General features: G+C 47.7%; 2 protein-coding genes across 2 annotated transcripts; both read right to left on the reverse strand.

Moving 5' to 3' along the window:
* Positions 1-1,847: 1,847 nt before the first annotated feature.
* LOC147972338 (uncharacterized) lies at positions 1,848-2,881 on the reverse strand. The gene has a single exon (XM_087523039.1). It carries the CDS (start codon positions 2,641-2,643, stop codon positions 1,987-1,989), a length of 657 nt encoding a protein of 218 aa, XP_087379165.1. The 5' UTR covers positions 2,644-2,881; the 3' UTR covers positions 1,848-1,986.
* Positions 2,882-6,643: 3,762 nt separating this feature from the next.
* LOC147972339 (uncharacterized) lies at positions 6,644-9,908 on the reverse strand. Its single transcript, XM_087523038.1, has 3 exons — positions 9,642-9,908; positions 7,655-7,921; positions 6,644-6,830 (listed from the first exon to the last, which is right to left on the reverse strand). The coding sequence occupies exons 1-3, from the start codon at positions 9,872-9,874 to the stop codon at positions 6,644-6,646; spliced, it is 687 nt and encodes a 228-aa protein (XP_087379164.1). The 5' UTR covers positions 9,875-9,908.
* Between the last annotated feature and the right edge of the window lie 11,444 nt (positions 9,909-21,352).

Consider the following 21,352-nt stretch of genomic DNA (forward strand, 5'->3'; position numbering starts at 1 on the left):
AAGATTAGGAATGCATGTTCTGTTCAAGTGTTCAATTAAACACAGAAGCTATGCCGCTGCACTCGTGTCAGTCAGATAATAACAAGAAACATTATCAACGAAAGATACAGACATAAGTTAGAGAAAAAACCTACTACTCCCAGCGCTCTCCCTAAACTACACTTCCGATCCAATGAACCCTCCGACCTGTTTCTAATACGGTTTCGGCTACGTGGAAGTTGGTTTTGTCCATGTGGCATCCACATCACTTAGGGCCTCTTTGAGTTGCAGGATTTTGAAAGCGTGGGAATAGAAAAAGTATAGGATTGGAGTGTCACGCTCACTTGAATCCTATAAGAACAGCAACGAGTGTTTGATTTCACAGGAAAGACAAAGGAATTGTAAAAAGAGGCTGGAGTGGATGTTAGATTTTCTATGAAATATAGTACAAAAGATTTCATAGAAAATATTCCTATCATCCTATGGGATTCAATCCTATGATTCAAAGGACAAATGTAGGAAAAATTCCAAAGGATTTCAATCCTTTAAAAATCCTATAGAATTCCTTTGAATCAAAGGAGCCCTTAGTTTTTCGTGCATGGATGCCACATCATGACCATCTGCATATGTTTCTTTTTTATTAGTTTCAACAAATAAATTCAAAATATCCTAACTTTCTAAAACTCCCTCCTGCTAGATGATGCTAGTTGAAATAATATTGACTTGTGCAAATGCTCATTCTTCCTATGCAATCTAGTATTAAAATGGGTCAGACCATGTTACCCAATGAGAAATGAGGCCACTCGATATAGGATCATTTGGCCGGCTCCATGTTCCTGATCAGAACTGTGGGTCTAGTAGGGACCAGGTCTAGGTCGGAGCGGGCCGGCCCATTGCCATCCCGACCTGCAACCATTAAGCCATATGACGGCACGTCGATTACAGCGTCTAAGGACCTCCCATAACAGCTCCTTAGTTGTGAGATATGTGATGTGCAATTTCGATCGCTGCGGTTGACTAATTGCTTGGCTTGGATCTTTACGTTGCTTCTCACGGACTTTTTGGTATGGATTTTGTCGCCGGTCACTTGCTTGGGAAGAAATACAAATGATGTTGTGTGTTGTATCTTTTGTTTGCCTGGTTAACGCATTGTGATGGTTTCTGTCTGGTTTTGTGCTATTTAACAAGTATTGTGCCTTGTTTAGAAAATAATTCTTGGTAAAATTTGCAGTTTAGGACATATGATGATGTGAGAGAATGAATGAGGAGGCATGGCAAAGTTGTAGGTAAGATCACCCAACAGCTCTAACACAAGCTCTTGGGTGAAAATAAAAAACGAACTTGTACATTCTCTAAACTTCTATTGGGCAATATGAGCACAATCTACTCTACTGGAGAAGTTGTATAAGACAAATTTTTTATTGATGAGATGACCAATTTTATGAACAAGACAAGACAACACAAGTGTGTTGGAGATGCCCTAATGGGACTGTCGGCGGTGGCGGAGCCAGAAAATAAGTATCAGGGGGGCCAAAGAATAGATGAAGCATCATCGGGGGCCAAATGCAGCTAGAACAAGTTAGCGGAGGGGGGGGGGGGGGGGGCAGAAATTGACTAGCAGCAGCTAAAACTTACTAATCGTGTCATTGCTCATTGCAAGTTAGCGGTAAAATCCTGATCGGGTGTATAGGAGAAAACATAGTTGGGTGGCCAAGCTAGGCAATGTTCATCTAAATAAATGGCTTATATAAGTAGAAGAAATAAACCTATCCAAACAATGTAGGCGGAAAAATCGATGTTTTTCGAACAATATATAAAATTACTTTTTAACCATATGTAATCCTTGAATTTTTTTTGAACAAAGTACAGACGCAAGTGCTCATATATATTGCTCGGGTTTAATAACCTAATTAACATCCTGACAAGTAGTAGCACAATTTCAGCACGATTTGTACATGGCATGATCAAAGAGAATGCAAGTCAAAACCCAATTAGCTAGTTCTGCCACTATACGCAGCCCTTTCCTTTAGCCTGCCCAGCAGCGGAGAACTCGACGGGATAGCCCATCACCGCACCGGCCGGTGCCGGCGCCGTTGTGGTCGGCACCTTTCCGTCCACGGCAAAACCACCACAGCAGGAATCACCAGTGCCACTCGCGGCGTCCTCCACGGCCTTCCCGCCTTTCCCTTTACCACGTGGCACCGCCGCGCCGTCGAGCCTCTTGACGGTTATGTTGACGATGCCGTTGCGGCTCTTCGTTAAGGACTTAGCGTCGAACAGCCGATAGCTGAGGCAATGCAGGTGGCCTGGCGGACCGACGCTGAAGTCGGCGACCGGCACGCTCGCCTTCGCCACGGGCTCCTGCCGGCGGTAGATCACCACGCCGATCGCCTTCTCGTGCCCCGGCACCGTCACGCGGACCGCCTCGCCCCAGTAGGGGTACCCGTTGCAGTCGCCCTTCTCGCTGTTGACGCCGGTGGACGCCTCCGACTTGCCCCCCACGTGCACCTCGGTGTACGCCCCGCGGTCCAGCGGGCGGCGCCAGCGGTCCCCGATGACGACCTCCTCCGCGGAAAGCACGGTCACCTCCACGGTAAACGACGACGACGACGTCTCCGCGGCGAACTCGTCCTTGGGCGGCAGTGGTGTACCCTTGAGCTCCATGGCTGGTGGTTGCAGCGATGAGTTGGATCGATCGGTGCGCGCGCGCGTGTGGATCGCAGAGACGGGGGATAGGCGTAGCTTATATGGATCGAGAGCAGACGACGCGTGCGTTTACTCTGGGCCGAGATCAGGGTCAAGTTGGGAACCGGCTGTATGTATCTAGGTTTCGGGACAGATTTCCTCGTCTGTTTTTGGTTTTCCGACGATCGACCGGATTTGTTTCCCAAGATAGCAGGACAGACGTTCTTCACGCCGTTTATATAGGGGGAAACACGCGTTTCGTTCGGACAGAATAAAGGATATAAGCAATTATTAAGCATGTGCCGTGAACGCAAGAGTTGAACGTACCGTTCACGCGCAAACACTTTTTTGGTACAACTTACGTGGAAGGCGCGATTGTGCTAATCTGATGCAAAACGCACGGAACTCCCTCGTCGTTGCACTGCGAACGAAGGAGACTAGGAACATAAAATAAAATAAAATAAAAATGGTAGAACACCCATCTTTTTTAAAAAAACTTCTGGAGCGCGCATGGCCAAAATCCTAACACGATCGCCAAGCGCTTTAATATCCTAACACGGACGATGAGGACGATCATCGGCGCATCGGCATCCAGCTTGTCCATCTTCATGGAAAACATCTTGGTATCCTCCGAAGCGGTCGCGGGCTGAACCTTCCTCTCGTCGACCTTGGTTTTCTTCTCTTCGAACTAGGTTCATCTTCCCCTCGGTTGCCGCCATCAAGATGTTGAACCACTTCGCCTTTCTTTCCTTCTTCACGTTATAGTGGACCTGCAGCCCTGGGAATGCTACAAAAGCTCGAGTGGCACCGAGCCCTGTTTCTACACTGGACCTGCCTCCTCGTCTACGGGGGAGCTCTCACACCAACTTCAGGCGGTGAGGACGGAGCTGATGCAACGCGATGCTGATGTGCTGAACTGGGAAGCTGATGGCGAAGTGGTACATGGCCAGGCTTTCTGATGCTTGTTTGCGAAGCCAATACCATTTGCTAAAAACCACTTAGTTTATTCTGCTGTCTTTATCTTCTTTGGAGTTTGTAATAATTTGTTGGGTTGTCTGGTGACGGCTCTTTCTCTCCCCCACTGGGGCTTTATTGTTAGTTTTAGCTCTTTCTTTCTCTGCTCTGCTAGAGCCCGGACATATGATTAGTGTGTGAAAAACATTGTTACTTGCTCTGGTTTCGTTTTCTATGAGAATGGAACGGGGGGCTTGGGTGCCCTCCCGATCTTCTAAAAAATAGTGCTTGACACATGCTTTCTTCTTTTTTGACAAGATGTCCTCGAACCTCTTCGTCATCATGGCCAATGTACCTTCTTGCTTCAACTTTTCCTTGTCACACTTCTTACACTAGAATGCCCTTCTAACCTTCTTGGATGGCTATTTTGTCGAGTCTGTTGGATCACCCGCTTCTTCCTCATTGCCGATGCTGGCGGTCTTGATGGAATTGGGTTGCATATTCAACTTTAACCAATAATGCATGAGGACGAAGCTCTTCTTCTTCACCTTCAAATAGAAGTTGCACGGATAGAAGGGCAATCCAAAAGACATTATCAACCAGTTGCATGGACCGGGGGGGGGGGGGGGGGGAGGGGGGCTACCAAAACAAGACATTATCGAAAAGTTGCATATCCGGCAAAATGGCCAAGACATAGAGCATGTCTGATCACGATGTCAGCGGTCTTGATGGAATTGGGTTGCACATTCAACTTTAACCAATAATGCATGAGGACAAAGCTCTTCTTCTTCACCTTTAAATAGAGGTTACACGGATACGAGGGCTATCCAACAAAAGACATTATCAACAAGTTGCATGGATGAGAGGGCTACCAAAACAAGACATTATCAAAAAGTTGCATATCGGGCCAAATGGCCAACACATAAAGCATGTTCGAACAACAAGTTGCAACGTGCAAGGACCTCCCATAACAACTCCTTAGTTGTGAGATTTGTGCAATGTTCTCGGTGCAGCTGGCTAACTGCTTGGCTTGGATATTTAATTACGTGGGTTCTCGTAGACATTGTGGTATGGGTTTTGTCGCTTGCTCGGTGAGAAATAATGATGGTGCCACAACGCAACCTTGCGTTGATTTAAGCACAACAGTGTATGTTTTTTTAACACAGTACAGACGCAAGCGCTCATATAAACGCGCATACACTCACCCTTATGAACGCACTGTTGTACAATCTGGTTGCCAGGACAACGGATTGTGATAATTTTTGTCCTGATTTCTGCTAATTAACAAGTATTGTGGACATATGATGATGTGAGATAATAAATTAGGAGAGAAGGCAAAGTTCTAGGTAAATCAACCAACAACTCTTACACAAGTTCCGGGGTGAAAATACAAAACAAACTCTCTCAACTTATATTGGGCAATTTGGGCACAATCTCTCTACAGGAGTAGTTGTATATGATAAATTTTCGATTGATGATAACAACTAATTTTATCAACAAGACAACACAAGTCTGTTGAGAATTGAGATGCCCTGGAAGCATCAACAATTAAAAAATAATTATTAAAAATTAAAAAGGCATCTAAGCGCCTTATCTTCCAACGCCAGAGGCTAATTAGAGGCGCTAATTATCGATCGGCAAGGAAGGCCAGCCGTGTCTTGGGCTTGTGCAGCCGATGCCTTCTATTGCGTCCCTGTGGCATCTGACGCCAGGAATTTCTAGCGTAACTGCCGATTGACTGGGAAGTATTTCCTGGCACCTTGTTGTGTGGATGCCACATTGGCAAAATTACCTTCCCTCGCTTGCGACCATCGAGCAGGTGATGCCTGTGAGTGGCATGACCATTGAGCCAAGTTTGGTTGAACCCACTCCAAGTCCAGATGCTCTCTTCGCGAAAAAACTTTGTGACTTGCTCGTTAGTGTGGATGTTGCTAGACCTGGTTTGGGTAGGTCGATTGCTTGTCTCCTGACTGGGACACCAATAAGAGGGAAACAAAAGAAGGGGGGCAAAGGCAAGAGTAGCGCCATAGGCAAGGCGTCTCTGGCTCCTTGATGGACGATTTTTAGTCTCTTGGCTCATCCTTTTGAATTGGGTTGTCGTTGTGGGTTGGAAGGTGTTTGATGTCTTCAGTCGAGGTGTTCTTGTCGGGGTTCACATGGCGTAGTAACAATGTCATGGTTTGTGGATGTTGTGTAATCAGAGAGTCTGGCAGGAGTCGCTTGTGCGGTTGTGGATTTCTTGTCACGTGATAGTTAACCCGTGCTATGTTTGTATTGGTTTTCGCCCGGTTTTTTCTCAATTAACTGGGCAATTCTCTTCTTCTTAATTAATCGATGAGGCAAAGCTTTTGCATCCGTTTCAAAAAAACATTGGCAAAATTTGTTGGTTTGGAGCTTTGTTCATAAAGCTAGGCAATGTTATTTTTCATCTAAATATAAGCTGCTTATAGGTAGAAATAAACCTAGCCAAACAATGTAGGTGGAAAATCGGATTTTTCAAACAATATATAAAATCATTTTTTTACCAATACATACTGCTCAGATTTAATAACCTAATTAACATCTAGGTAGAGAGCAGGTGAAAACTTCAATTTCCCGAAATTGACATAGGTATGAACACTGATTGTATCTCTATTGCTAGCTACGCCTGCGTTTTTTTACTCCGCATATAAAATTTGATCAAAGTCAAACTACATAAAATTTGGTCAAAGTCAAACTACATAAAATTTGACCAAATTTATATAAAAAAATATGAACATCTATAATACTAAAACTATATAGCATGAAAATACATTTCATGATGCATCTAATAATATTGATTTTATATTGTGAATGTTGATATTTCTTACTATAAAGTTAGTCAAACTTACAAAGCTTGACTTTGATCAAATCTTATTCACTCTTTGCTCGCCAAAAAAAAACATACTACTTGGATTTAATAACCTAATTAACATCCTGACAACTAGTAGCACAATTTCAGCATGATTTGTACATATGGCATGATAAAAAAGAATGTGATGCCACTCTATACGGAGCCCTTTCCATTAGCCTTCCCAGCAGTGGAGAACTCGACGGGATAGCCTATCACCGCACCGGCCGGTGCCGCCGCCGTCGCCGCGGGGATCGACACCTTCCCCTCTTCGGCGACACCACCACAGCAGGAATCACCAGTGCCACTCGCCGCCTCCTCTACGGCTTTCCCGCCTTTCCCTCTGGAGAGAATTCCTTATTTAACGCTGTCTTAAATTTTCTTTCCCTATTTAACACTGAAGATATTTCGCTTTCTTATTTCACACCTTGTCTAAATTTTATGCCCTATATAACACTTCCGTTTATTTTAGGCCTCAATGGTGTTAAATGTCACCCGAAAAGACCTTTTTACCCTTCGTGTGGCATGTGACCAAAATTTAACACTAGATGCTAATATTCAAAAACAGAAAAGACAAGTCCACAGCTCGCCCGACCATGCAGACACGCCGGGGGCTATGTACAGCTGACTAGCATGGAACTCCAACACATCCACACACGCGACACACTTTTTCTGTACACGTTGTCGATCATCCATCACAAAACCACTGTAACTCATGCCAAATACAATCGCCATCAATCGATCTGCATCGTGACGTGTACGTGTGTGTGTGGCTGGCTAGTCCAAGCTAGCTTCACATGCTAGCTAGCTCGGCTAGAATCGATCAAGGTTCCTACGTGAGCATCGTTTCTACGTCCAGCCCGGCGTACTAAGTTACCAAGCGAGTTTTTGTCTTTCTACACGTGTTGCTGTCGCCAATAGCACCGGCCAGGAAACTCATCGAAGTACTTCGTACGGTAGCATCGGCGTACTGTAACCTTAGCCAACATATACATGAGGGTAAAAGTGTCTTTTTACATGCAAGTTAACAGCGCTAGACGGAAAAAATGGACGGGAGTGTTATAAAGGACATAAAATTTAGAATCGATGTTATTTAGGGAAGAAAAAAAATTTCAGTGTCAAATAGGGAAACAAAATTTAACACAGTGTTAAATAAGGAATTCTTTCTTCCCTCTGGCCTGCGCGTCGTCGAGCCTCTTGACAGTGATGTTGACAATGTCGTTGCGTCTGTTTGTCACCGACTTGATGTCTAATAGCCCGTAGCTGAGGCAATGTATGTGGCCCGGCGGGCCGACACTGAAGTCGGCGACGGGCGCCCGTGCCGCGGCCACGGGCTTCGTCGGGCCGTCGCGCCTCTGGCGGCAGATCTCCACGTGGATGGCCGGCACGCCCGTGGGGAGCGAGACCCGCAACGCCTCGCCCCAGTAAGGCCATCTCCCCCGTGCGATCCGAAACGGACGTCTGGTTTGGCCGAATTTTGTTCCTTTGGGGCGGCGATGCGGTCGCCCATGTCCGCGTTTGTCCGTTAGGTCGTGGGTGCGCTCAGCGTGCGGCCGCACCCCAAATCATGTCCGGGGTGGACGTGATTAAAAAAAACAAAAAACTTAAATAAAATGCCTAAAAAAGTAAGTAAACACACTTAAAAAACTGTAAAAATATATATAAAGGTCACAGCCACAAAATGGCCCAATTTCATAATTAACATAAAAACAAAATAAAAAAGCCGCCCGCGCGCTGCTGCCGCGCCCGTTCATGCCCTGGCCGTCGCCGTCGCCGTCTTCAGTGGCCGTCGGTGTCGTCGTCGTCGCTGCAGAGGTCGACGTAATCCGACGGCATCCAGAGATGGGCCGGCGGTCCGCGGTGCATGGGGGTGGCGGGCTGGAAGGTGGCCGGTGCATGCACCACCTCCTCCCGAAGCGAGGCGTCGCGCTCCGGCGACCGCGGCGGTGTGGGGCAGCAGTTGCCGCCCACGGCGGCCGCCATCTGCTCTGCCGTGCACCATCAGGTCCACCCCTGGCCCACCAGGCCCGGGTGGAAGGCGGCCACCAGCGGCTCCTCCGTCACCTCCTCCTTCGGCTCGGGGATGGTGACGTCGCCGGCCGCAGAGAGGGCCATCGTCTCCTTGAGGCCCGGCCATTGGCGCTCATCGTGCGTGTACATGGAGTCGTCCATGACACGCGCCATGATCCGGGCCTCCTCCTCCGCTGTCATGCGAGGAGGTGGAGGTGGCGATGGGGAAGGCGACGGCGTGGGCGTCAGGCCGCGCACCCGCGTACGCCCGCGCACCTCCCGACGTGGCCGCCGCGGCCTCGACACCATGCCAGCGAAGTACGACGCGCGTCGCACGTCGTGCTCGTCCTGAAGCCAAGTGTCCCACAGGCGGAGTCGGGGGCGTACCTCTCGTCGTGGAATAGGTCGTCGGGGAGGAGGCGGCGGCGCTCGATCTCATCGCGCCTGGCACGGCCGCTCGCTGGTACCGGCGGGACGGGGACCCGGTCCACGGAGAGGTGCCAGTTGTTGGGGAGGTGCACGTCGCTCCACGGGACCGGCGTCCTCGTCTCCCAGTACTGCCAGCACAGATCGACGGCCAGGTACCGCCGGTCGCGCTCGCTGGTGGCCCTAGGCGTGATAATGAAGGGGGCAGGCACGGGGGCTCGAATGGAGGAGCGCGGCGGTGAAGCAGGCTCCTCCTTCTTGACGAAGCCGCGGCGGCGTCCCGAGGAGGAGTCGGCCTCACGGTCGTGCTTCCAAAGGCCCATGACTGCGGCCGGCCGGCGAGGTCGACGAAGGGGAGCAGCTAGGGTTTCGAGGGTGAGGATTTCGAGGGGGTAGAGAGGGGCCGGAGTGGGAACTGTGGACGACGACCGGCGGCGACCCTTCGCAGTGCGGGTGACAGGTGGGGCCACCCGCCCCGTGCGCATTTATGTTGGCGGGTGGGAGGTAGGTGGCCGCCTGCCACGCGGCCCTGACGCGGACGTTCGAAGCGTCCGTTCGCTGTCCGCCGCGACCCAAACCCGGCGCAAATTTGCGCTCGAAATGGATCTGTCCGGACACAAAACGGACCAGATGGGTACAGACCGTCGCGCGCTGGGCCGCCTCAAATGGACGGGGCCGGACAAAATAGGGTCGCGTGGTGAAGTTGGCCCAACGATACCCATTGCAGTCGCCGTCCTCGTCGTTGATTCCGGTGCGCGGGGGTGGCTTGTCCGTGTCCACCTCCCCGTCCGGCTTTTCCGTGTACACCACGGCGTAGGCGCCGCGGTCCAGCGGGCGGCGCAGGAGCTCCCTGAGGACGACCTCCTCCGCTAACAGCACGGTCACCTCCAGGGTCGTCGGCTCCGCGGTGAACTGCTCCTTGGGCGGCACTGTTATCCCCTTGAACGCCATTGCTGGTTGGTTGCCGCGACGAGTTGAATCGGTGCGCGCGTGTGGATCGTGGTTCCTGGAGGCGGGGCGCTCGGGCGAAGTTTATATCGATGGAGAGCAGGAGACACGTTTATTTACTGGGCCGAGGCCAGGGTCAAGTCGGGAATCTGTATCCAATTGCTGTTCATGTTCTAGGGCTTGGATTCAGGTTATCCCACGATCGATAGATTTGTTTCCCAAAATAGCTGGAGAGACGTTCGTCGAAGCTTCAAGGCGTTTTATATTAGAAAAAAAAAATCATCAATGGCATGTATAGCCAAACACGCGTTCGGAAAGTAAATAAAGGATGTATAAGCGTGTGGCGACTGCAAGGGAGACAAACGTACCGTCAACGATCCTTATTCGCTCATACAAAACATATTTGGTAGTAGTACAACTTCATTATTACGTGGAAGGCGCCTATCTTTTTTTGAGAAAACTTCTAATTTATTCATCAATAGCTAAAGTAGTATAAAAAACACCAAAAGTAGAAATTATATCGAGAGATTCTTAGACCACCTAGCTAGGATTACAATCACAGGAGTGAGTCGAAAGCGCATCATTGTCCCTTCATCACCGGAGCCGGGGCAAACCTTGTTGTCTTTAGACAGTCGAAAAGTCGTCGTGCTAAGATCCTAAAGGACCAACGCATCAGAACAACAACCGCTGCCGGTGAAGAGAAGCGTAGATCGAAATGATCCAACTTGTAGACATATGAAGGTAGACGAATAAAGGTCGGATCCAAACGGATACACCAAAGATGAATGCCTTTCGAATCTCGTGAGATTTGTCGGAGACAAAACTTCACACACCCTCTGATGCTAGAAGCATCACCATAACGGAGGCTAAGCAAAGAGAATCTCATTCCATATTCAAGAGGCTGTCTTGCCTTTTGCCTTCCTAAGCAGGACAGACCCTATCAAAATTCAAAAAAAACCTAAAAATAGAGCCTTTCTGTTGGCAAGGACCGAGATCCACCATATCTTCATGGCCCTAAGGCCACAGGAAATGATGCAGGCCGACGGCTGCATGATGGAGAGAGCGAAAACCCTAGTTGTGGCTGCCCTTGCGTGCGTAGGGGCGAATGGCTACGCATGCCATAGACCAAAAGAAACCTTGCGCAATCGCTTGTCTAATGCAAACGCGCCGAACTACCTCCTCGTCCTACTACCAGGGCAGAAGACTGGCATGTAAAAAAAATGACAGAGTTCCTATTTTAATCGGATGAAAATAATTGGGTTTCATTTTTTTCCATCAACGTGTTGTTCTGGGTTTTCTTTTTCAGCTCTCAGCTGGTTGATTGTTATCGGGCCGCAAATTTTTTAGGAAATGTTAACTGGCTGCCATCAGAATTTTGGTTATTCCCAGCGAACTACCTACATACCAAAGGATTTAAAATCACGAATCTTGGTGCACTTGGCCTGCCACGTCAGCTTGGAGTGGTAGTTCGCTCTAGACAATAAGGGTGCGAACATTTTCGTCTGTATGTATACCCTCACCCACGGTGCTTTATCTCACCCACTGTCGGAGAGGAACGACGATCTATGGGGTGGTGGTTCGGCAAGCAGTAGCGGAGCTAGCTTTTCACATCAGGGTGGTCCGCCTCAAAAATAAAAATTTTGACAAGAAATATAACATGTGAATGTTCTAACTAGTTCTCAGTATCACATAGAAATAGATCAATATGATCTTACAAATACACTAAAATTTTCAATTAAGAATATGTTTTGCATAAAGAAACCTACATAGTACATAGAGAGGGCACCTCCTGCATCTATGGGCATATGCATCCATTTTTCAAAAAATACACTTCAAGCACATTTTAAAATGTTAAAAAATTCAAAAGAAAATTTCAGGCATACATGTTTGCAAATGTGTGCGCGGCACAATTTTTTGTAAAAGAATGTCTTTTTGTTTTGTCTTTGTAAAAAAAATCAGTGCTTCTAAAAAGCGTTTCACGACATAATTTTTTGTCTTTCTTGCGCACGCCACAAAAAAAATTATTTTTTCATGAAATTTTATGCACACACATAGAACATGAAGACGTATCCGTGCAACCATTTTCAGATTTTTTTAGCATTTAGAAATATGTTTACCGAAGTGGGTTGATATGTACCCGAGCTCATCCATACACTTCCCATAGTACATACTACATGTTTACGGCCTACGGTTTTGCATTGTCATGAAGGTATCAATTATATCATCTTTATTCACCTCGCAGAAAGCATCCATCTCAATGTATGTGAATAGACAATCATCCAAAAGACTATTGCCCATCTTATTTCTCAACTTGCTCTTGACTATGCTCATGGCAGAAAATGCTCTCATAACATTTGTCATTGCCACCGGTATAATAAATACCAATTTTAGATGCAAGTACACCAAATGACCCCAAGAAAAACTTCTCTTCTAAAGTGATCTTCGGCTCTCTTCATTTTACAACAAATCTTTAAGAAAACGACTTTCTATCAATAAAGCTAATTGAGGCCTAAATGATTTGCAGAACTATGTATATGTTCTTCATGTAGTGGATAGCATAGTTCAAAATAGCAAACCCTAAATCAGAAATTTGTGTATTTCGGTACATTAAATCAGGCATGGTATTTTGGTTTTTGCCAGACTTGCAGCAGGGGGGCGAGGCCGCGAGGGCATGGGCGCTAGCAGTCCCGGCAGCCGTCCGGCGGCAGGGGCGCAACCGTGCACGCAAGGAGGAGTCGGATGGACCCGAGGGCGGGAGGGCGGGAGGAGAGGCGGGAGCTTCCTGGACGCGGCGGGGGCACGACCGGCGGCGAGGCGGCTGCCGGCTGGGTGCGTCGGGGTCGGGCTGCAGTGCGAGACTGCGAGGGCGTCAGGACAAGGACGGCTGGGTCTGAGCAGCTGGCTGCATTCGTCCTGGACTCTTGGGTGTGTTTATTGGGCTAGGTTTTTTTCTGGCCCAATGAAAATGCATAAGTATATAGGCTGTCTCAAAATCCCAGGGTGGGCCATGGCCCACTCTGGCCACCCTGTACGTCCACCACTGTCGGTAAGGGGGTGCTCTACATGCAAAGAGCAGGAACAACAGGAGGACAATGTGGTCTTTATCCAGGTTCGAGCCGCTGAGAAGCATAAAATCCTACTCCTGCTTAGGTGTATTGGATGGATGTGCGCACAAGTACGCGGAGTGCTCTCCCCCGGCAAAGCGCAAGGAGACTGCTGCGACACAGGTACGTATGCTTGTGGTTGGAATGGGTTCGAACTCTCGTAAAGATTTCCTTGGCCCTCCTTTTATAGCTCAAGGGGTTACCATAGTGGCAAAAGGGTCATTACATCATGATTAGATAATAACAGTGTTATCATACATAACTCTGTTAGTTAGGACAAAAAGCATTAAATGCATCGCTAGGTGTCGTGAGGAGAAGGAGCCTGATACGTCTCCGTCGTATCTATAATTTTTGATTGTTCCATGCCAATATTATTCAACTTTCATATACTTTTTGACAACTTTTTATATCATTTTTGGGACTAACATATTGACTCAGTGCCCAGTGCCAGTTCATGTCTGTTGCATGTTTTTGGTTTCGCAGAATATCCATATCAAACGGAGTCCAAATGGGATAAAAACGGATGGAGCTTATTTTTGGAAAATATGGAAAATTCGGAAGGAAAATCAACGCAAACCAGTGCCCGAGGTGGTCACGAGGCAGGGGGCGCCCCACCTAGGGCGTGCCCCCTACCCTCATGAGCCCACCGTAAGGCGGTTGACGCTCTTCTTTTGCCGCAAGAAAGCTAATATTTGGAAAAAAAAATCACGGCGAAGGTTTTGAAGGAAATATGCCCTAGAGGCAATAATAAAGTTATTATTTATTTCCTTATATCATGATAAATGTTTATTATTCATGCTAGAATTGTATTAACCGGAAACATAATACATATGTGAATACATAGACAAACAGAGTGTCACTAGTATGCCTCTACTTGACTAGCTCGTTAATCAAAGATGGTTATGTTTCCTAACCATGAACAAAAGAGTTGTTATTTGATTAACGGGATCACATCATTAGAAGAATGATGTGATTGACATGACTCATTCAATTAGCTTAGCACCCGATCGTTTAGTATGTTGCTATTGCTTTCTTCATGACTTATACATGTTCCTATGACTATGAGATTATGCAACTCCCGTTTGCCGGAGGAACACTTTGTGTGCTACCAAACGTCACAACGTAACTGGGTGATTATAAAGGAGCTCTACAGGTGTCTCCAAAGGTACATGTTGGGTTGGCGTATTTCGAGATTAGGATTTGTCACTCCGATTGCCGGAGAGGTATCTCTGGGCCCTCTCGGTAATGCACATCACATAAGCCTTGCAAGCATTGCAGCTAATGAGTTAGTTGTGAGATGATGTATTACGGAACGAGTAAAGAGACTTGCCGGTAACGATATTGAACTAGGTATTGAGATACCGACTATCGAATCTCGGGCAAGTAACATACCGATGACAAAGGGAACAACGTATATTGTTATGCGATCTGACCGATAAAGATCTTCGTAGAATATGTGGGAGCCAATATGAGCATCCAGGTTCCGCTATTGGTTATTGACCGGAGACGTGTCTCGTTCATGTCTACATTGTTCTCGTACCCGTAGGGTCCGCACGCTTAAGGTTTCGATGACAGTTATATTATGAGTTTATGAGTTTTGATGTACCGAAGGAGTTCGGAGTCCCGGATGAGATCGGGGACATGACGAGGAGTCTTGAAATGGTCGAGACGTAAAGATCGATATATTGGACGACTATATTTGGACACCGGAAAGGTTCCGGGTGAGATTGGGACAATACTGGATCACTGGGAGGTTACCGGAACCCCCCGGGAGGTATATGGGCCTTATTGGGCCTTAGTGGAAAGGAGGGGAAAGGAGCAAGGGAGGGGGCGCCCCCCCTCCCAAGCCCAATCCGAATTGGGAGGGCCCCCCCTTTCCTTCCTCCCTCCTTCCTCTTCCTTCCCTCTCCTACTCCTAATAGGAAAAAGGGGAGTCCTACTCCCTGTGGGAGTTGGACTTCCCCTTAGGGCGCGCCACCCTCCTTGGCCGACCCCCTCCTCCACTCCTTTATATACGGGGGTAGGGGGGCACCCCATAGACACAACAGTTGATCATTGCTCTCTTAGCCGTGTGCGGTGCCCCCCTCCACCATAGTCCTCGATAATATTACAGCAGTGCTTAGGCGAAGCCCTACGACGGTAAAACATCAAGATCGTCACCACGCCGTCGTGCTAGCGGAAATCATCCCCGACACTTTGCTGGATTGGAGTCCGGGGATCGTCATCGAGCTGAACGTGTGCTAGAACTCGGAGGTGTCGTAGTTTCGATGCTTGATCGGTCGGGCCGTGAAGACGTACGACTACATCAACCGCGTTGTGCTAACGCTTCCGCTTCTGGTCTACGAGGGTACATAGACAGCACTCTCCCCTCTCGTTTCTATGCATCACCATGATCTTGAGTGTGCGTAGGAATTTTTTTGAAATTACTACGTTCCCCAATAGTGGCATCCGAGCCTAGGTTTTATGCGTTGATGTTGTGCACGAGTAGAACACAAGTGAGTTGTGGGCGATATAAGTCATACTGCTTACCAGCATGTCATACTTTGGTTCGGCGGTATTGCTGGATGAAGCGGCCCGGACCGACATTACGCGTACGCTTATGCGAGACTGGTTCTACCGACGTGCTTTGCACACAGGTGGCTGGCGGGTGTCAGTTTCTCCAACGTTAGTTGAACCGAGTGTGGCTACGCCCGGTCCTTGCGAAGGTTAAAATAGCACCAACTTGACAAACTATTGGTGTGGTTTTGATGCATAGGTAAGAACGGTTCTTGCTAAACCCGTAGCAGCCACGTAAAACTTGCAACAACAAAGTAGAGGACGTCTAACTTGTTTTTGCAGGGCATGTTGTGATGTGATATGGGCAAGACATGATGCTAAATTTTATTGTATGAGATGATCATGTTTTGTAACCGAGTTATCGGCAACTGGCAGGAGCCATATGGTTTTCGCTTTATTATATGCAATGCAATCGCACTGTAATGCTTTACTTTATCACTAAGTGGTAGCGATAGTCGTGGAAGCATAAGATTGGCGAGACGACAACGATGCTACGATGGAGATCAAGGTGTCGCGCCGGTGACGATGGTGATCATGACGGTACTTCGGAGATGGAGATCACAAGTACAAGATGATGATGGCCATATCATATCACTTATATTGATTGCATGTGATGTTTATCTTTTATGCATCTTATCTTGCTTTGATTGACGGTAGCATTATAAGATGATCTCTCAGTAAATTTCAAGATAAAAGTGTTCTCCCTGAGTATGCACCATTGCCAAAGTTCGTCGTGCCCAGACACCACATGATGATCGGGTGTGATAAGCTCTACGTCCATCTACAACGGGTGCAAGCCAGTTTTGCACACGCAGAATACTCAGGTTAAACTTGACGAGCCTAGCTGTCGGTGTCAAAACCGGCGGATCTCGGGTAGGGGGTCCCGAACTATGCATCTAGGCCGGATGGTAACAGGAGGCAGGGAACACGATGTTTTACCCAGGTTCGGGCCCTCTTGATGGAGGTAAAACTCTACGTCCTGCTTGATTAATATTGATGATATGGGTAGTACAAGAGTAGATCTACCACGAGATCAAGGAGGCTAAACCCTAGAAGCTAGCCTATGGTATGATTGTTGTGTATGGAGATGATTTATCGACTAGCCTGGCCTCGGTTTATATAATGCACTAGAGGCCTAGGATAACAAGAGTCCTAGCCGAATACTCCGGTGGGGTGGAGTCCTTGCCTTGATTGCCAAGTCTTGTGGAATCTTCCTTGTATGCGGCAGCTGTCCGAACTGGCCCATGAGTATACGGCCACGGGGGTCCTCGGCCCAATCTATCAGATCGAGAGATGACGTGTTGAGTACCCCCTAGTCCAGGACATCGTCAGTAGCCCCCTGAACCGGTCTTCAAGTTAGGGACACTCCTCGATTCTTCCGAACTGTTCTTCATCTTCGGTCGTCGTTCTTCAAAACTGGTTCAACAAATCTTCTCATCTTCGGTCTTGAGGATCGCCGAAATGAATTCAACAAGTTTATACATCGGGTATCCGAGGAGCCCCTTTAAGTTTCCGGCCTTTATCAATGCCTTGTTATTTTTATGCCACACCTCGGGTTTGAAATTGTTCCCGGGCGGCAGCGTCCTCTTGCGTCTGAGCTCCAACACCAGATTGCATTCGAGGTATCTTTTGCAGCCGAGCACCAACGCCGGACCGCTTCCCAGCTCTAACGCCGGAATGTATCCGAGCTCCAACGCCGGACTATGCATCCGAGCTCCAACGCAGGACTATATCCGAGGTGCCATATCACCTTGGTTCAAAAAAGTTTGAAGGAGTTTAGCCGAGCTTAATGCCGGAAATGCCCTCTATGGAGCCAGCCACTAGCGCCCGAGCTTTATGCCGGACTGCTACCGAGGTGGTGCACCACCCCGAATGTGGGCCGATTTTTGTGAACATTTTTTATTGGTGCAATTTATTCTCTGCCGAGATATATAGCCAGTAGCCCTCTAGGTGTATATCGGTCTAAAACCCGAGATGCACCTGAAGGATGACGTAAGACCGCTGATCCTAGTAGCCGCTGAGACTCAGGTTGATTTGCAAAATCGGCCTGAGGATCAAGTTCAAACTCGGCAGAATACTTCGGGACACTAAAACGGTGTGCTCAGTCCTCGAGACTCAGGTTGGGTGCGGCCGACCAACCTGAGGATCAAAATCTCCTCGGAAACTATATTGCACATAAAATTTTCTGCATTGGACAAGCAATGTAGTAGCCCCCGAGACACTGGTCGGGTGGCAACACCAGATCAGGGGATCGATGTGCCCCTTTAATATTTGTAAATAATAAGCCCGAAGCCCAGTAGCCCCCGAGCCATAATGCGGGCACGGGTGGCCGAATTAAGGATCAATATCCATAGTAAAATCACAAATTATGTGTAATGACTCTATGTATCCAAGTACTTTACGTCATTAATGCTCGGATCCGCATTGTACAAAACTTTGTTTGACCGACCATCGGCTTCCACCTCCTCGGCCAGTAGCCGAGGAGTGTTTGTCCTACTTTATAAAGCCTTTATGAGGGCAAAGATTTACAACAAACAAGGGAATCTGGCCATACGGTTTTATAAACAAAGGTACGCAGAGAGTTATATCACTGTTTAACAGAAGAAATGTCTTCCAAAGAAAATAGTCCCGCTATCGGTTCCTTTCTTTGGGTTGTCATGCTAAGCATGATCATTAAACCTCAGCTCTAATGTAAGAGCAAAATATTGAGGATTTAGTTTGGGAGGCTAGTTAATAGCCCCCGGTAGTGTTCGGCGACAGTCGGGGTCAAGCCGTAAACACTTCGGCTAATGTTATGAACGGCCCATCATTTAACATAGTCATCGGATCGCTGACCAATTTACGCTTATTGTGAAAGTCACTTTTTGGCTTTCTCCACTGAGGTGCTTAACCATGTGAGTTGGAAGCACAATCGCAGTGGTTCTCCCTTTGCACGCCTAGCCGAACAAAACGGAACGTAGGAAGCAAGTGCAGGAGCCGGGCAACCCAACTATTGACCGAAGACACAATTCGAAACCGATGCATATATAGCAATATCTGAGAATGTTTTTGCCGAATCCCTAAAGGTGTCCGGCGTTGCCCTGTGGGACTAATGCTGGAGAAGCACAAATAGTTTTAAAAGTGCCAAAAAGCTTGGAAAACCAAGAAACGTCAGTAAAAACATGACATCCGAACAATATCAAGTGTTCGGTGCCAATCCAAAAGTTGGTCTGAGAAAAAAGAAGTGCCTCTATCGTGCTTTAACATGATACATCCTATCTCAAAACTTCGAGCGGGTCAGCCTGCGGCTTCAACCTCCTATCCCGAGGGCGGAGTACTTCTCATCAGGCCAGTTTAGCAAACTAAACTCTAGCGGCTTTGAGAGAGAAATTAGGCTCCCCGGCTAGTGACCGCACACTCGTGTCGAAAAAGGAGTGATAAATAATAATAAAACTTTGCAACGACTAAGAAGAAGAACACTTATTATAAAACGACTCAAATAAACTTAAGAGCCCCCAAGTGACTTGGGTAGAAGAATGATTGCATGTACCGAAGTACTTATATCATATCTATGTTCAACCAAACTTTAAACGCGTCTTAACCGACCGTCAGCTTCTCCCTCTTTGGTCAAGGACCGAAAAGTGTTATGTATTCCATCGGTCGAGAATATCGACGGTGTTCCCAATAACCAGGCAATCAGGCCATAAGGCTGTAACAGACAAAGCGCGCTCAGGGAACTTATGCTATATTACCGTGAAGTGTAAGAAGCATCTTCGAAGAAAATAGTACCCCCACCGATACCTTTCTTCGGTGCTCATTGTTATTATGAGACTTGTGCAATAGATTTTTTGTACTCATGAGTTCCGTTGTGTGTCGACCATCATTGAAAACTATAAGAGCGCTAGCTTTCGGCTTCACCCAGTCTGAGGTCCGGCTCGGTTGACCCGATCGTGACAATCGCAGAGGTGCTCCCTTTACTCCCTAGCCGAACAATCAGGAATGTAGGGGTAAACACAGGAGCGGGGCAACCCAGCTTGCAAATCGCTTAAGTCAATATGGTGCATATTGTGGCATAATACACGAACAAGGAAGGAAGCCGTACAAGTATAATCATATGCAAGAGGAAAAGCTTCATAAATGAAGCCCCCAAGTGAATTGGGTCCTTGAATTTGTGTGTCACAAACAAAGTTTGGACAAGGAAATTTTCTACAAGCAAATTTTTTCCAAAAAAGTATAATGCTTGGTCGAATCGAACACAAGTTAGAAATTAAAGCTTTGAGCATGAAAGCGACTTAGCTGGTTAATGTGTTCGGTATTGATGACGCGGTCCGAGCTTGATGCGGGGCAAGGTTCCATCCCCCAAGCTGGTCCTGAGGTAGCGGAGCGGAGAGCTCGACACGCCAAAGTGGTGACATAGCACGGTCAATGCAGACCGGCAGAGTGACGCCGAAGTCTCCGGACCATTTTCCTGTGCACAAAAAATAGTGCAAACCGGAGATAATAGTAATAATGATAATTAAAAAAAATGTGTTGCATAATAAATAATTTATGCAAAGTGAGGAATAGAAGAAATATGGCCTGGCGCCGAAGTCAATGTCGATGCAGGGCGTCGGCGTGATGTAGTAAAGGCGTGGCAAAGCCTGAATTCACAGGTCGGTCCGAGCTTCGGACGCGGCGTTCGCCGGACTATGTACAGAAACTGATCAAACCACCACGCGACCGTCATTAATGCGGTCACCATTTGATAGACCTGTGTACATATCATGGACAAACCAGAGTAATAATTCCTTGGGAAAAATGAACCCAAACAAGCAAAAAATACTGGGATTAATAGCACCTGGTTTATTTGTTGTAGCAATCCGAAGGAAGGTGATTCCCAAAATTGGGACTCGCTCCGCACACCCATTGCCTGATGGGAGATAAAACGACGGCATGGCAATGCTGGTAAAGGTTGACTCGCCGAGGCAAAGCCCTCGGCCCAGCTAACGTGACGGAGCTGGTCGGCTAGTGGCGCCGAAGTGTCCGGAGTAGATTGATGAAGAGATGGCGAAGCCCCCGGTCCAGCCGAGATGTCGAAGCCCCGATGTCAGCCGATGAGTCGAAGTAGGTCGGCGTGATGGACACCAGCTTGAAGAAGCGATAGTGCGGCCCTGTCGATGCAGGTCGTGACGTGGTCGATGCCGGCTTGATGAAGCAACCGTGCGGCGATGCCAGTATGCCCGCTCCGTGTAATCCGTGGGGCGGCGATGTTGGTGATGATTTATCCTTCACGATGCCAGACTCTTGTTCGGCTTGCCGAGATGATGATCCGAAGAAGTTGAGCTCGGCTCAACAAAGTGACGCCGTGTCTTAGCGCAGGTCGGCAGCCGTGGAGTAATATTGCCGGACTGGTTTGACACCAGCATGATGTTGAAGATCATATTCGAAAGATCTTAAAGTTAGTGGGATGTGTTCGGGAACAAAACACAATACCCCATACAAAACTTCCTTCAAAAGGGATGTCCGAAATCCCGTTCATAGAAAAGATGAAATCGGGTCGGATTCGTTTTCGCGCAGAAAACAGATCTAAAAAGTGATGCACTAATCGGAAGGTTTCCGGAGTTTGGGCGGTTGGATCGAGCTGAAATTTTGAGAGGTGGTAGATACAGGAATCCCGCAGCCGATCAACGGTTGGATCTTCCAAAGGACGTCCGAGCTAGAAGCTGGACACCACGCCCTAAACACATCAAATTCCCGTCCAGATTTGACAGGGCTCCGGTATATCGTGGATTGCCAGAGATTCCTCCATCGGAACTCGACGAAATTTTCCAGGGTTGTTGTAGACTCAATTCCGCACAATTCC

This window comes from Triticum urartu, chromosome 5A, assembly GCF_056163025.1.
Source record: "Triticum urartu cultivar PI428250 chromosome 5A, HENAU_Tu73, whole genome shotgun sequence".
In the NCBI taxonomy this organism is placed as follows: domain Eukaryota; kingdom Viridiplantae; phylum Streptophyta; class Magnoliopsida; order Poales; family Poaceae; genus Triticum; species Triticum urartu.

What these genes read in the sequence shown, in the direction of transcription:
- LOC147972339 (XM_087523038.1), bottom strand. Translation starts at nt 9,874, where the DNA reads ATGGCGTTCAAGGGGATAACAGTGCCGCCCAAGGAGCAGTTCACCGCG. An exon ending in GAGGACGGCGACTGCAATGG is followed by an intron (nt 7,922 to 9,641) that starts GTATCGTTGGGC and finishes CGCACGGGGGAG; the next exon opens with ATGGCCTTACTGGGGCGAGG. An exon ending in GACGCGCAGGCCAGAGGGAA is followed by an intron (nt 6,831 to 7,654) that starts GAAAGAATTCCT and finishes AATTCTCTCCAG; the next exon opens with AGGGAAAGGCGGGAAAGCCG.
- LOC147972338 (XM_087523039.1), bottom strand. Translation starts at nt 2,643, where the DNA reads ATGGAGCTCAAGGGTACACCACTGCCGCCCAAGGACGAGTTCGCCGCG.